General features: G+C 51.3%; 5 protein-coding genes across 5 annotated transcripts; 3 read left to right on the forward strand and 2 right to left on the reverse strand.

Moving 5' to 3' along the window:
• Nucleotides 1-4096: 4096 nt before the first annotated feature.
• Nucleotides 4097-5966, forward strand: N7539_004015 (FHA domain protein; the record flags this gene model as incomplete). Its single annotated transcript, XM_056933617.1, has 3 exons — nucleotides 4097-5103; nucleotides 5162-5258; nucleotides 5325-5966. The coding sequence occupies 3 exons, from the start codon at nucleotides 4097-4099 to the stop codon at nucleotides 5964-5966; spliced, it is 1746 nt and encodes a 581-aa protein (XP_056791158.1).
• Nucleotides 5967-7495: 1529 nt separating this feature from the next.
• N7539_004016 (bestrophin family protein) lies at nucleotides 7496-8964 on the forward strand (the record flags this gene model as incomplete). Its single annotated transcript, XM_056933618.1, has 4 exons — nucleotides 7496-7623; nucleotides 7704-7845; nucleotides 7913-8469; nucleotides 8535-8964. 4 exons carry the CDS (start codon nucleotides 7496-7498, stop codon nucleotides 8962-8964), a joined length of 1257 nt encoding a protein of 418 aa, XP_056791159.1.
• A 269-nt stretch (nucleotides 8965-9233) lies between these two features.
• On the reverse strand, nucleotides 9234-10691 carry N7539_004017 (uncharacterized protein; the record flags this gene model as incomplete). Its single annotated transcript, XM_056933619.1, has 7 exons — nucleotides 9234-9453; nucleotides 9513-9667; nucleotides 9732-9887; nucleotides 9947-10069; nucleotides 10124-10279; nucleotides 10342-10488; nucleotides 10548-10691. 7 exons carry the CDS (start codon nucleotides 10689-10691, stop codon nucleotides 9234-9236), a joined length of 1101 nt encoding a protein of 366 aa, XP_056791160.1.
• A 289-nt stretch (nucleotides 10692-10980) lies between these two features.
• vp16 (tethering complex subunit VPS16) lies at nucleotides 10981-13798 on the forward strand (the record flags this gene model as incomplete). Its single annotated transcript, XM_056933620.1, has 7 exons — nucleotides 10981-11125; nucleotides 11180-11286; nucleotides 11340-11468; nucleotides 11528-12021; nucleotides 12076-12170; nucleotides 12220-13490; nucleotides 13550-13798. 7 exons carry the CDS (start codon nucleotides 10981-10983, stop codon nucleotides 13796-13798), a joined length of 2490 nt encoding a protein of 829 aa, XP_056791161.1.
• Nucleotides 13799-13841: 43 nt separating this feature from the next.
• On the reverse strand, nucleotides 13842-14583 carry N7539_004019 (Alb1 domain-containing protein; the record flags this gene model as incomplete). Its single annotated transcript, XM_056933621.1, has 3 exons — nucleotides 13842-14123; nucleotides 14207-14502; nucleotides 14568-14583. The coding sequence occupies 3 exons, from the start codon at nucleotides 14581-14583 to the stop codon at nucleotides 13842-13844; spliced, it is 594 nt and encodes a 197-aa protein (XP_056791162.1).
• Between the last annotated feature and the right edge of the window lie 156 nt (nucleotides 14584-14739).

Below are 14739 nucleotides of genomic sequence, written 5' to 3' on the forward strand. Positions count from 1 at the left end.
ATACGCTCTCTAGATTAATCATCTCGCTCTTGTTCCCGAGCCGTCCACTGGCATGGACCACTAATGTATGCGAGCATCAGTATGTCATGGAGCGACCTGCTGCATATCATACTTCGGCCTGGGAGGAGGTCACAGGTGAGATAAGGCGAGACGGGGACTATACTCCTACTGTCAATTCATGAGGCCTGAACTTTTGCAGTATATATCCACCTCCACGGACCTACCTACGCTTGCCATGACAAAGTCCTGCCTTGGTCATGGCCACACCTTGGGAGATGGACATGTCCTGATTGACCAAGCAACCGTTGTTCTCGCTCGACCATGGCAAATCTGGGCGCACCGCGCGCCCACTTCCACGAGTTTGCCTGACTTTGCCCCAGCGGTCCTTGCGCTGCAGGATGTCATGATACTATGAGGCACCAGCCACCAGCACGATGCCCCGTAATGTAACTTCCTAGTGGCCCAAGACTGAAGACTCTAGTTGAAGGATACTTTGCAGACTTTACTACATGTTCAAAAGTTCCTATCCAACCTAGTCACTGGGTGAAATCACATGTTTGTGAGACTCGGGGACTTGGAGCGTACTAGGTATCCACCAAGAACCGGACGGGCAGAATCGTGGAGCGAGCTAATGTCCATGGATAGGTACGTAGTCGTACAGTAGAAGCATTTCCATCAGAGTCACACTTCGATCGCTTTGGCTCTATCGTGATATTTCGAGTCCTCTCAATTTCACTACTAGCTGTTGAAAATAGCAAGGTCGTCAGGAATGACCTGACAAATGGAGACGAAGGCGTGCCAATGATCCAACAATCAGTGATTCGGGGCCGACCTATGTTCCAGTTCTCCAGGTTGCGGGAGCTCGAGTGTGCCATATATGCAATCGGATCTATCCTCCGCCGCATACACTGACCGCCTCACCGCAACAGAGGACCATCTCTGGCTAATCTTCAGCCGATGAGTCTCACAGATCTCTACAAAATACAGACATGCCGTTGCCCGCGACCTAGTATTTTCTTTTTTTTTGGCGCCCGCACTCCCCCGCGCCCCGAGCGTCTTGGGCCGGGTCACTGATCCAATTACACTCGAGATCCCTTGCCCACTCCGCGTCCTTGTGATGTCCTCTCGAGTGGCGCACACCATCGATGGGGATCACCAGACGGATGATCTGCTCATGTGCAGATCCATTTTTTAGGCAATAGGCGATCAGCTTAGATACATTGTTCGGAGTCAGTGCACCACATTCACTGTTTCGACACCAACATGTTGCCGGTTATGAGGTCCTAATACCTACCTATACCTATTTGAAGTATATACTGTAGGCAATAACAAACACGATGGAGATAGAGTCTCCGGAGACATGAAAAACCAAAGAGCGCCGAAGTTTTCAGAGCAAGTAACTTGACACCTACAATAGCTTTCCAAATTGGAAGAAATATAATGCTGAGTAGAACTCCCTCGCTGTTCGTTTCATTCTGTCCTGCGCCCATGGTCATTCTAATGCAGCAGTTCATCATACATGACTATGTGTGACCTAAGGAAAATATCAATGATTCTGAGTCGAATCTTATCCGTTCTCACCTGCTTCCAGAGCTAGATGAGATTTAATATCATGGAATTCCACCAGCCTCGCAAGATATGTTGATGCGAGGACCTGAGCCATGGCCGCTGTGTAGTTTAATTGCTTTCTGAGATTTGCAGACTGTCTGGTTGAATATTTGGGCAGTTTTGTTTTTGCAGTGGGCCATGTGCTTCAAGGTCTCACGCATGTTCCATTCGTGAATCTACCTCGATGATGGCAATTGGGGCAATTGGATTGGAAGCCCAGATGAATTGGTTGGTCACGGTAAGGTTGATGCGAGAGGTACGGTAAGCTCTAAGGTACTCAACAGCTTTGAGTGGAGTGTACGTCTTGGGCGACCATAGCAGGAGATGACGTTCCAGGAATTGTGACACAACCCTAAGTTGATAGTACCTGAGTGCTGCGGCTGTATCTCCGGCTGATGTAGGCCTCAGGTATACACCATGGTATACACTTGCATGGTCAATTAGAAGATGTTTCATCCTTAACATGCAACAGAACCACTATGTGCGTAGGTAGTACGGTACCTGTGCTGGACCCATGTACTCAGTCATCTGAAAGTCTCCAATACATCAAGGTCGGAGCTTGAAGCTGGTGTCGCAGCACTATTTCAGGCCATACAGCCATAGAACTAGGTAGTGAGTGCGCCTACGACGTATTGAATTCCATGGTGTCCTGACTCCCAGGTTCCCAACGCTGGAATCATCTGTCACAGAAGTTTGGACAAATGGGCACTCGAACTACTTCATCGTCAACAACCATCAGGCTTAGCAGTAAACATCAATTAGATTGTCATCGTCCGATATCTGCCCCCAATTCCCATGACATCGACCTCTCCCAAACGAGAGCGAGAAACCGAGACCGACTTAGTCTCAAAGAGGCGACTGGTCCGAGCCAGTCAGAGCGGGCCTGACTCCTCCTCGGGCCACAGTGTGGAGGACCGGAGTCTGACCCAACGTTTTGTGGGGTAAACCGCGCCGAATCGAAGAGCATTGGAGGATGGTGGCTCGTCTATCCGGATGCAAGTTTCTTACTCAGTACTGTCTCCTCCCTGCGATAAGTCAATAGTAGGAACCGACTACTTATTTACTTCATAGACTGTAGAACTGATTATGTACTTATGAGGTACTTATTAGTGTAGTCCTTACCGCCAGTAGGTAGATACAAGAACTTCACGTAACATGCGTATATGGAGTCATCTTTTTGACAATAAGACAATTCTTTGTATATATGTACCGCCTTAATTCATCCACTGCTCGATCTCAAATTCCGGATGGAGCTTAGGTATGGGACGATCGTACGGGTGTGAGCAATGATGCGACAGACCTTCTCCTTCTGAGCAGCCCTACGCCTCATATTGAAGTAGGCAACCCGGCTGTGCGCTCACGTCTCGACTCTCGAGTGCCCAGTGCCCAGTGCCCAGTGCCCACTGCCACTACCCACAAAAGCTTGCGATCGGCTTCTTGACCCAACTCCGCGTATGGCTAAACTTACCATATCATGGATCTTTTAGTACTCCGGTCTGACATAGTTCGGGTAACAGCGTTGGTCGTGATGCGCCACTCACAGAGAGGTCATCCTGCATTGGAGCTGGTGAGTACTGAGTACTCAGCGGTGTTGGCGGTGGCTTGGAACATCTCATTCGGTCCCAACTTCTGCGCTTCGCTGAATACAAGTATCTCCTCCCCCCTCGCCCTCTTTCGCCGTCTAGAGAACGTTAGCGATTAAACGTGGATCACCGGGGCCTGGTTCCGCAAAGCATCCACTTTTGGACCGAAGAACTTACCAACGTCCTCCTCTCGGCTGTTCTTGTTTAACTCCTCCTCCACCTCTTCCTCCTCCTCCGCACTTGGCCCTGCTAGTTAGTTAGTTCTTCCTGCTTCTCTCCCGCCTCCTGTTTCAACACTTCAATTGCTGAGGTGCACCCCATGCTTCTTGATCCACATTCCTAGCCCAAGAATCCTCGTTCTAGTGGACCTCCTTTGCCTCAAAACTTGTGTCTTGCCGACCGCCTTTCTTTGTTCCCTTCTCGGGCTATGCTTGGCAGCCTGCATCATCGTACTCACAACCGATTCTGTGAGCCGCTTCAGCCCAGTTGCAGATCCCAGTCTCTCGGGACCACGATATCACGCATCTCTTTTCCCCCTCTCTGTGCTGGTCGCTTTTAGACATTGAATCGCCCCCTCTGCTGTCTTTTCAAGTGCAAGGTGTCAACCTGCTTTGTCCACTCTGGTCATCCTTCAGACAGGACAGGCAACAGGGTTCCCGGCCAGGGCAACCATCGCATAAGAAGAAGTTCGCCCAGCCCGCCTGCGCGTACTCTTCCCTATCAGCCAACCGTCAATCGGTGAAAACCCAGACACACACACACACACTCTCTCTCTCTCTCTCTCGTACTGTAGTCTGCTGCCCGTGCCTACTTCGAGGTTGAACCCCCCACTCGGGCACTGCACTTCGACGACTCAGCGACTCCCGTCCGGACTAGGAGTTTAAAATCCCTCTCTTCCCCTCTTCATGTCGACCTCAACAACCACCGCTCCCACCTCGCTGTCAGAAGCACCGCGCCCAGGACGACTTCGTCGCTTCAGTCAGCTCCGAGCGTACACACAGACCTTATCTTCCTCCACCTCCAGCGGTCATCGTTCTCGCAACAGTCTGAGTAGCCGAGTCCCGTGGCTGTCCCCATCATCATCCGGCCCCGAATCATCAACCCGGCCGGCGGGGAACTCCACCGCCGCCGAAGTCCTCGAAAGTGACGAACCGGCCCTCTCTCGCTACACTTCTGCACCCACTGCGGGCGCTTTCCACGGCCTCAGTATTGATACACAAACGTCATCAGCCGAGTCATCAAGATCAACGCCTCCCAACGAGCCTGCCTCACGGTCATCAAATGTCATGGCTCGCCTGAGAAGTGCTTCCGCCGTTCAGGGTCGCCCACCGCGTACCACCGCGCTAGCGAGCACTACTACTCCCGATGCTCCCACCTCTGCTTCGGAGACCACCTCCGCGGCCACTGCCATCAGTACATCTGCCACAACGACTACCAGCCCGACGCCGGCAAATCAGAAAGCGACCATTCGTTTCTTCCCCCACCAAGACAGTCTGCAATCTTCGAGACCTTCTCTCCCCTTTACGCCCATTGCGCGCACCCTACCCTCGGACGGTTCCGTCATTCGGGTAGGGCGATACTCGGAGAGAGATGGTGTCCCCGTTCCAAACCCGTCTGAACCCTCCGACGCGCCCGTGGGGTTCAAGTCGAAAGTCGTCAGTCGGAAACACTGCGAGTTCAGCTACAAGGGTGGGCAGTGGCACATCAAGGACGTGGGCAGTTCGTCGGGAACCTTCCTGAATCACATGCGCCTGAGTCAACCCAACATGGTCTCTCGGTCGTATCCAATCAAGGACGGCGATATCGTCCAACTGGGCATTGATTTCCGCGGCGGCGAGGAGATGATCTTCCGTTGTGTTCGCATTCGGATCGAATGTAATCGATCGTGGCAGCAGCAGCCTAACGAATTCAAGTCAGTATCGGGTTCCTCATGTGAAATGTCAACAGATGGCGATTAACATCAATGATAGCAAAAACACGGAGAGTCTGATCAAGAACCTTGGCAAGGGCGACGGGGCTAATTACTCCGGGTGCCGCGAGTGTTCGATATGTCTCGGCTCTGTGCTGGTATGTGGTATTCCCAACACTGTGCGGATTTTTCATCCGAGGCTGACTTCGTTGACTGCGCTCTAGCGTCCATACCAGTGTCTGTTCATGGCGGCATGTGCCCACGTCTGGCATTACAAATGTATCAGCCGCCTGCTGCACTCGCCGGAGTATCCTATGTTCCAGTGCCCCAATTGTCGTGCTTTCACCGATCTAAGCGCCGAAGTCGACGACACGCCCGACGTTCTGGAGGCCAAGACTGAAGACACGACCGAGGGAGCTCTCCCAGCGGGCGAGTCGACCGCGTCCCATGCAGAGACGCAACCTGCTGCCGCTTCACCATCGGTACCCGCGACTGGCGAACAGCAGCAGGGCCGCACCTCGCTGGAGCCACACACCGAAGAACCGGATATTGCAACCGACGTGGAGAACCTTCATTTGCAAGACGAGGACGACCGTAATTCTGCATCTGGATCTGGAAATGAGGCCGAGGATGATCGGAATGTGGATTCTGCCGGTCCCAGCACCAGCAACGACGATCTGGCGCGCAGCGCCACTGTGAGTGTTACCGGATTCCAGCCCACGCAGCCGGTCAACGTTCCCCTGTCACGGTCACCACGTTTGCGCGCAGACACCCCCGCGGAGACTTCTGACGACAATCCGTTGACCCCTCGAAATGACATGGGGCCCCTTGCCTTTGACGGTCGAGCTGGGATGCGTTCTGAATGATCTGCGATGCTACCATCCATCACCAAATCCTAGACCCCCGAGCTTGCCAACTACAAGTGTCCCCTCTCGTGCTCATGTGCCCCCCCAGTCTGAGTCTGAACCAAAATAAGGAGAGTTGAGAGTTGCCTCTAATAATAATTCCGAGCTCTTATCTCCCATCCCTCCCAAATTCCTTATCCACCTGAATTCCACCTTATCTCTCTATTGATTTTACCTTCACATATTACACATGAGGCATCTAGTTTCGACCAATTCTATCCTCATTGCGACAACCTTTTCTATTTGCATTTCCCATCCTCCTATCTGAATGCTTTTAGTCCGTTGTGTCATCTCATGTCTTGAGCCGCATTTTGTTCTCTGTCATTTTCGATATACCCATCTTCACCATCTGGGCCTTTTTTGGAAGATGGTCTGTCCTCTGGAGTATAAGTTAGCACCGTGCGGCTTCTGCATGACCATTGTCGTGGCCCCGCGAACCTCGCACTTGTCTCATCTCTCTCATCATGACGGTTTCCTCCAAAAAACACTCATTTTGGTACTTTGATGAAGTAAAGCTGTCAAGGTAAAGCTGTCAAATAGGGTAATCGACGGTACGACGCTGGAGCATTCCCGAACTTGAAGCAAACAAGCACCAGGCCATCGGTATCTTCGGTAGTTAGTCGTTTGCGATCGAACTTGTTGAAGGAAGCTGGTGATCCGACATACCCCACGTACAAGACTTGCTAAGCTCGATTCAAATACGGCAGCGGCTTCGTTCGAGTTCTATCGACTTGATTGGAAGATGGTCTTGCTTCAGCGAATGCCGTGCTTGTAAAATGGCCGATGGTGTGGGGTGTCCAATCTTACGCGCATCCACGCGGGACCCTCGGGCTGCAAATAATGTGTTTCCATCGATCGGCCCGAAGCTTTAACAATGTTTTGCCAACGTGAAGGATCTTTGCAAATCTACACCGCTAGTGTTGCCGTATGCAATAGACCCGGAAGCGATTGTTAATTCGTTTCTATCCGCTCGGCATTGGAGCGATGAATACCTACGTGCCTGCAGGAAATATGTACAATATGTTTCGGTCTCGGCCTGTCGACTCATGCTTGGTGCACTCTTTGTTTCGTGTCTCTTGTATTGTCGACAACGACTCCGAACCTAAATCCTCGCACTTGACACCGATCTATAGCTGATCCAGAGGTTAGAATTGGCGTCGATCGGTCAATTAAATCGGTGAATCGGTGCTGCCCGGCGAGGGAAGACTCTGGACTCTTGAGTTCATGGCCGCCCGTCCTGATCAAAGCGTCCTTTTCTTTCCCCGCCGCTAACGCAGAGAGGTCTGCATTGATCCAGCTGATCACCCTTTTTTTCTGTTTTGCTGTTTTATTTTCCCATTTGATTCGAGACCTCGTGATCTCAGCCACAGGCCCCTTCGATGCCAAGAAACAAAAGTTCTCTCTAACCAGGATTCCTCTGTCAATTCTCCCTCGTAGACTGCAACATCAGCCAGCTGTGTCAGGTCATATCCTGATCAAGTACCGAGACCATGCGCTTGAATTTCAGCGCGCCAGGTACTCCAACCCTGAGCCGTCAAAGCACCTTCACACAGGGGCGACACCACCAACGCCGGCTGACACACCCGCATCTGTTATCGTCTCGACGAAAGCCGAGAAGGTGAAAACCCTCCCCCCGCGTCTAAGAGACTCATTGACCCTGAGTGAGCCACCAGGTCTCTCGGTCTAACACTCTTGTAGATGGCCGCTGGTCTTTCGCTTCGTCAAGGGAGCCATTCATGCGCAGATCCTTATGTCGGTCTTGCTTCATGCTCTCTTTACTGCCTTTGTTGTCTACCTCGATAACCATGTCTTCGAGACCGTGGTGCTTCCACCGAGTATTGTACGTTCCTCGAGTTGGTCTTCGATCCCTGTGAATTGACTAGGTACCAAGCTAATCAATTTGTAAGATCCCATCACTATCGATCGTGGTTGGTCTGATGCTCGTTTTCCGAAACCAGACTTCGTACAACCGATTCTGGGATGGGCGCAATGCAATGAGTACGATGAACACCTGTCTGCGAAACCTGACGCGAACCATCGTCACCAACAGTTACAGCTCGACTCGCGGTCCGCCCAATCTCATGGAGCGCGAAGACATTGAGCGCACCCTTCGCGTGTTGATCGCCATCCCCTTCGCGGTGAAAAATCACCTGCGCGCCGAGTGGGGAGCAGCCTGGGCCACGGACAGTACTCACGGCGGCCCCTTTGATGAGCGAGGCACCGCGGCCTACAATCCCGACTATGCGGGGCTACTGCCCGCTGGTCTCGAGGGCCATGAGTATGAAGGTCTGGGTCTCCCCTATCAACTGACCTATTTCGTGGACGGGTTTATCAAGCGTGGTGAAGACCGCGGCTGGTTCAATGCCCCCGGCGCAAGTCAGATGCAGGCACAACTGAACACGTTCTTGGACGCCTACGGGAGAATGGAGACGATTAAACTGACGCCCATGCCTGTGGCTCACTTGTAAGTTTCCGCCCCGTGAATGGATCTCATATTTTAAGACGGGGGAACTAAGACCTTTGTTCAAGGATCCACCAAAAACAAGTACTCGCTCTGTTCGGGTGCGTGCTACCGTTTGCCATGGTCGACCAGATGGGTTGGTGGGCGATCCCTATCGTCTGCCTTGTGATCTTCACCTTGTATGGCATTGAAGGAATAGGTTCTCAGCTGGAAGACCCCTTTGGCTATGACAGGAACGATATCAAGATGGATGCGCTGGTGGGAGACACAAAGATCGAACTGGACGTCGTGGTGAACGAATGGCGTACTTACTCAAAGGCCATGGAGGGCGCCTGGCGCGCAGCAGACAATGTTAACGGCCATGGTGAGCGGTGTTTGGACGGCGCCCCGAAAGCTACGAACGCTGCGAATCAGGGCCAGAATACTCGGGAGAAGTACCATCCACCCGATCTGTTTATAAGGCGGAGACCGCAAGTGACGGTCGAGGATGTACAGTGACAGAGGTATGAACGATGAGTATCTAATTTCACGAACAAAGAAGCATGGTTACGATTAAGCCTATCCAGCTCGCCAGTGACTCGCCAAGGCGCATCCATGTAATCGAAGACTCGATCGCAGCCGCACTGGGCATTGATGACATGAACAAACGACTAGAGCAGGAGTCCCGAAGATTGCACCTGTTTGGGCACAACCCACGGACAACAAGAACGGACCGCGAGAAGTCCATAAAGAGGCTGTGAAGTCTGTCCGAAAAGGAGAATTGTATCTCAGACTGGCGGCTCAACCTCCTGGAACACACCATCAAGAATTGAATCCGGCGTAATGTCTGCTAGTATCCTAGAGACTGTTTGAACATCGCTTCCATACTGCATGCTTCTATCCCGATCAGGAGTAGCAACGATGATTCTATGCCGGAGCACCTTCTCTGCGGCAAGGGCTACTATAGTCGGCGTAATGAAGTCGAAGCCTTGAAGGGCAGCAAGTAATCTGGGGATATGATGTAAGAAAAATCGGGGCAGATTCCAGCAAAGAGATCGACCCCTTACCTTGAGAAACGCGACAAATGAAGGTTTGCCTTTGCAGAGATCCCACCGCCCATTCCGCGACTTAGGCGCAGGAACACGATAATATCCTGCATGTAGCGCATGATCTCTGCGCTTATTGTCACACAATCACTAGCCTCTCTCAGCTTTTCAATCGTCTGATGACCAATGAACCATTGTCAGAGCTTACTCCGGGGTTGAGACTCAGGAATAGCCACTTACGGTCTCGCTAATTTTGGCAGACTTTCGCTGATGATGTATTGGCTTGTATATGACCGACGATGCTGAGTCTCGATCATCGGATAGCCAGTCATCATGCTCAAGATAAATGAAGCCATCCACCGCGGCGTGGTAATGGGACACGAGAAGATGCTCGTTCTGTTGGCGAGGTGTCAACAAAACGCATTCGTCATACCAAAGTCAGTCGTATGGCTTACCAAATGGAAGTTCAAAGGCGGCTGTAATTGTTCTGATTCTCGTACAACGAGGGGTATAAAGATGAAATTTGCCGGCGCGTTCAATGTATATGATTCCATAAAGAGGTGTCGGCTTCGCATCAACTAGGTACATTCACTTGTGAGAAAACATTTCGCCATGCGCCGAGTTCGACTAACCTGAAGAGCTTGTAGCTGAACATCATGATCAACGAGGTTGAAATTCTTGGCAATAACCACGTTCACAACGTTGATCTCCTTTTCGGGACTTCTAGGAGCCGCATATCTGCCCTGGTCTCGGCTCTGGGCAGTTCCAAATGTTGAAAGATTGCCCGACTTGAGAAATCAGCTCATCAACCTCGTTCTGCGTTGATAGAATGAAAGGTGTTTCCACTGACAGACTCGGATTTCAGCCTGGAGATTGCTGGCTCCTCCAGTTCTTTGCGAGCACTCGGCGTAAGACTACCATTGCACAAGTCATTCGTAGACGTTTCGGCAGAACAGTCAAGAATAGAATATGCGAGACCCAGAGAGTGAGTGCAAACCTTCAATACAGTCAGCTCTATTCCCGCAGACTTATCACTGAGAAGAAGGTCCTCAATACCAAGGCCAATTCTTGAGCGAGGTCGTCAATCAGGTCATCCGAGGTCTCGATAAGGCAATGTTCACGCGCCACCAGAGACAAGAAGACTGCAACTTCAAGATCGGATAACTGTCGTGCCAAATTTTCGAAGCTCGAAAACTCCATTTTTGAGATCCATTGGTCTCAAAACCTCTGTGAACCTTGTTGGTGGGCTTCAACGGCGTCACCCTGCGACTTGGGAACTGGGCAAGATGTGCACACTTGAGGCCTGAGTTTACTGGCAGCCAGTAGTGCTGGATTCAGACTAGCGTGTTTTGATGGGGAGGGGGGGGAGCTGCGGAGCTACGCCAACCCAGCGACCTTACCGGAACTTGGCTGACCACAAAGCATTCTTGATGGCCTGCCGGTCTTGTCGAAGTCTAGGGTGCTTTTCAATTTGTCATTACGCTTGGATATGGCTCCTTCTAATCCTCTAGCCAATTGGGAAAAGGTTGATGATAGCTTTTACCGCAAGGTTCCCATTTACGACGCTGTCTTCGACGAGGATACTGAATTAGAGAACTACATTGTTGTGGGCGCCCCCTACGGCGGTGCTATAGGTATGCACATGCAACAAAATTAATGAGAAGACACTTGCTTTAACATTTGCACAGCGTTATACAGGGATGATGGCAAGCCATTTCAATTAAGAGATAGCCAAGCTTCCCGATCTTGTATCGACATCTATTCCTGTTCCGGAAAGCGGATCAACCGCATTAATGTCCGTGGCTATTGACACCCGAATGTTTGAACTCTCAAGCTGACTGCAGAAAGTGGGAGCAAGCAACGATAAGAGGGCTCGGCTGGTCCGACAAAGAAGAGCTTCTGGTGGTGGCCGAGGACGGCACAGTTCGCCGTTACTTCGGCTTAGATGGCGAATTCACGTCCTTCTCCTTGGGAAATGTAAGAAGCCCGGTCAGAGGCTGTCTTCCATTCTGATACTGACTACTCACTGTGTCCAGGGTGCGGAGGAATATGGCGTGAGAGAGTGTCGGTTTTGGTCAACGGGTCTCGTCGCCCTTTTATCAAACAACCAACTGGTTGCCGTTTCCAAATACGATGAACCACGACCGAGAGCTTTAGCACCGTGTCCTGAGGGGGAGGTCTTCTCCTGGTCCTTGATACCTCCGGCCCACACGCTCTCGAGATCTGTTGAGGTGCTGCTCGCTGTAGACAAGACCGTCTACTCTGTCGACTCAACCGAAGCCGAGGACCGCATCCTGCAGGACGGACCCTTCAAGAATCTTGCCGTGTCCCCTAGTGGTCGATTCGTCGCGCTTTTTACTGCTGAGGGCAAGCTATGGGTTGTCAACAGTGACTTCTCAAATAAGCTTAGCGAGTACGACTCCAAGTCTCGAGTAGCGCCCAGCAGCGTGAGTTGGTGTGGTGATGATGCCGTTGTTCTTGCATGGGAGGATGAGGTCCATCTGGTCGGGCCTAATGGCGCAGCATCCAAGTGAGTCTTTTCTTGTCAGTATGGCTTGCTGCGATCGGCTCTGATTATTGCTAGGTACTATTACGATGGTCGGGTGCACATCATACCTGAATTTGACGGTGTGCGTCTTTTGACCAATGAAACTTGCGAGTTTCTCCACAAAGTTGCGGGTATGAAATACTCTGGATTGTAACAGGAGCTACTCTGACTTGGGCGTAGATGTCACACAAGAAATATTCAGACTGGGGTCTGCTTCGCCCGCTTCAATTCTACTCGACTCAGTCGAGCAACTGGAAAAGAAATCCCCCAAAGCAGACGAGAACATCCAGCGTATCCGTCCTAGTCTACCCTCTGCGGTGGATGCATGCATCAGAGCCGCCGGACACGAGTTCGATTCCTATTGGCAAAAGCGACTTCTAAAAGCTGCTTCGTTTGGAAAATCAGTCCTACAGCTCTACAACAGCGACGAATTTGTTGAAATGACTGAGAAACTCCGGGTTCTTAGTGCAATTCGAGACTATCATATCGGCCTTCCATTGTCCTATGAACAATATCTCCGTCTGACTCCAGAGGGCCTCATCGACAGGCTGATCAATCGCCATGAATATCTCCTTGCCATTCGCGTGTCTGAATTTTTGCAAATACCCGCGGACCGCATTTACGTTCATTGGGCCAGTCAAAAAGTACGGGTGTCAACGGGAGATGACGATACTGTCTGTCGAATGATTGTTCAGAGGCTAGAAGGAAAGCCCGGGATCTCATTCGAGATTATTGCTCAGGCTGCTTATGACGAAGGTCGCTCACATCTTGCTACACAACTGCTGAACCATGAACCTCGAGCAGGAAAGCAAGTCCCTCTTCTCTTGAACATGGAGGAAGACGAGCTCGCCCTTGACAAAGCCATCGAAAGTGGTGACGACGATCTGGTGAACTATGTCTTGCTTCACTTGAAAAGCAAGTTGCCGCTGGCAAGCTTCTTCAGGATGGTCAATACTCGGTCCGTGGCTTCGGCCCTGGTGGAGACGGCAGCACGTATCGACGACACTGAACTGCTTAAGGATCTTTATTATCAAGACGATCGTCCAATGGAAGGGTCCAATGTGCTAATGACGGAGGCCTTACGAGAATCAGACCCGCATCGCAGACTCGAGAAGCTCCATCTGGCCTCGCGGCTATTATCGGATTCTAAAGATCCGGGCGTGGTGTTTCAACATAAACTTGTTGCTGAGGCATCACAACTTCTCAAAGTTCAAGAGTCATTGGACAAAGACCTCGCAGACCACGATGAGTATTCTGGTTTGAGCCTCAACGAAACGATCTACAGGCTGATCCGTGCTGGCTACGGAAAACGGGCACACAAACTGCAGTCCGAATTCAAGATTCCCGAAAAGACGTTTTGGTGGCTGCGACTGCGAGCACTGGTAGCTAAGCGTGACTGGGGCGAATTGGAAGAAATGGCGAAGACCAAGAAGTCCCCCATAGGATGGGTGGTAAGTTGCGATTGGGTTCTATGCTAGTCGGACGCGCGCTAATCCAAGAGCAACAACAGCCTTTTTACAACGAAATCCTTGGCGCCGGAAACACTAAACTCGCCTCGCTCTTCGTGTCCAAATGCACTCACCTTCCCGTGCCCGATCGAATCGAAATGTGGGTCAAGTGTGGGATGATCGTCAAGGCGGGAGAGGAAGCACATAAGATGAAGGATATCCATACACTGGAAACCCTCCGCACGAAGGCATCCGGTTCTGCGAGTACAGAAATTGAGCGCATGATCAACCAGCTCAGACCGAGGAAGTAGACATGTGAGATTGGTTCGGTGCTGGAACAGAGGGCTTGGAAGCTCAAGTGATCTCGTCGAATTCGTCGGTGGGTGCGGGCTTGGCCGCGCTTGTAGAAACGGCAGGAGCGGCGACGGCGGCAGCAGCAGCCACGGCGGTCCCGGGCGGAGGCGCAAATATACTTTTCATCATGGACTGGCTTGGCTCGATTGGCTCTGTTGCCATTGCATCGCCATTGTTGTCGCTGACATCATCGTCATCTTCCTCCTCATTTGGTCCGACGTCCTGATCCTGTTGAAGAGCTAAGAGTGCCGCAGACTTCTTGTTCATATCCGCCCAGTCCGCCTGGAGAGAAAGACTTAGTACGCAATCGAGCGCGCGCCTGATGGCGAGGGTGATACGGATGATCTGTGTTGTGACAATCTTACCCTTCTTTCGTGGATCGTCCTCGCCCGGTTGATGCTCTTCGCCTTTTTCGTTTCAAGCTGATCCATCACTGCTTCTGCCCTTTCCATGCCCTTCTGCTGTCGCAGACGTTGTGCTTTCGTTAAGCGCTTGTTATCCTTCTTTTTCTTTGAGATTCCCGCATTCAACCGATCAATTGACAGCGAAGGCGATTGTGCAGACGACGAGGTTTCGACTCGAGGTAAATTCGTCAAGGACCGATCGATGTCCACACTCGGCGAAGCGCCTCGCCGGGCTGCTCGTGTGTTGTTGATCTTTTCTGGAAAAAAACCATTACATCATGTTAGAAATAGATCGCGATCTTAACAAGGAAGAACATCTCACGTCTGCTTTTCGCCATCCTGGGACTTTATGTGAAGTTGTTAAATAATAATGAAGATATGGGTTGAATTGAGCACGCTGTACTCATCGTTGGTTGTGGGTGGGGAACATTTTTGCTTTATCGATAAAAAAAATTAACTACGGCGGCCGATATAAACCTTGAATGCAGCCCCGA

This window comes from Penicillium diatomitis (assembly GCF_028827545.1).
Source record: "Penicillium diatomitis strain IBT 30728 chromosome Unknown utg000004l_segment0_segment0, whole genome shotgun sequence".
Taxonomy (NCBI): domain Eukaryota; kingdom Fungi; phylum Ascomycota; class Eurotiomycetes; order Eurotiales; family Aspergillaceae; genus Penicillium; species Penicillium diatomitis.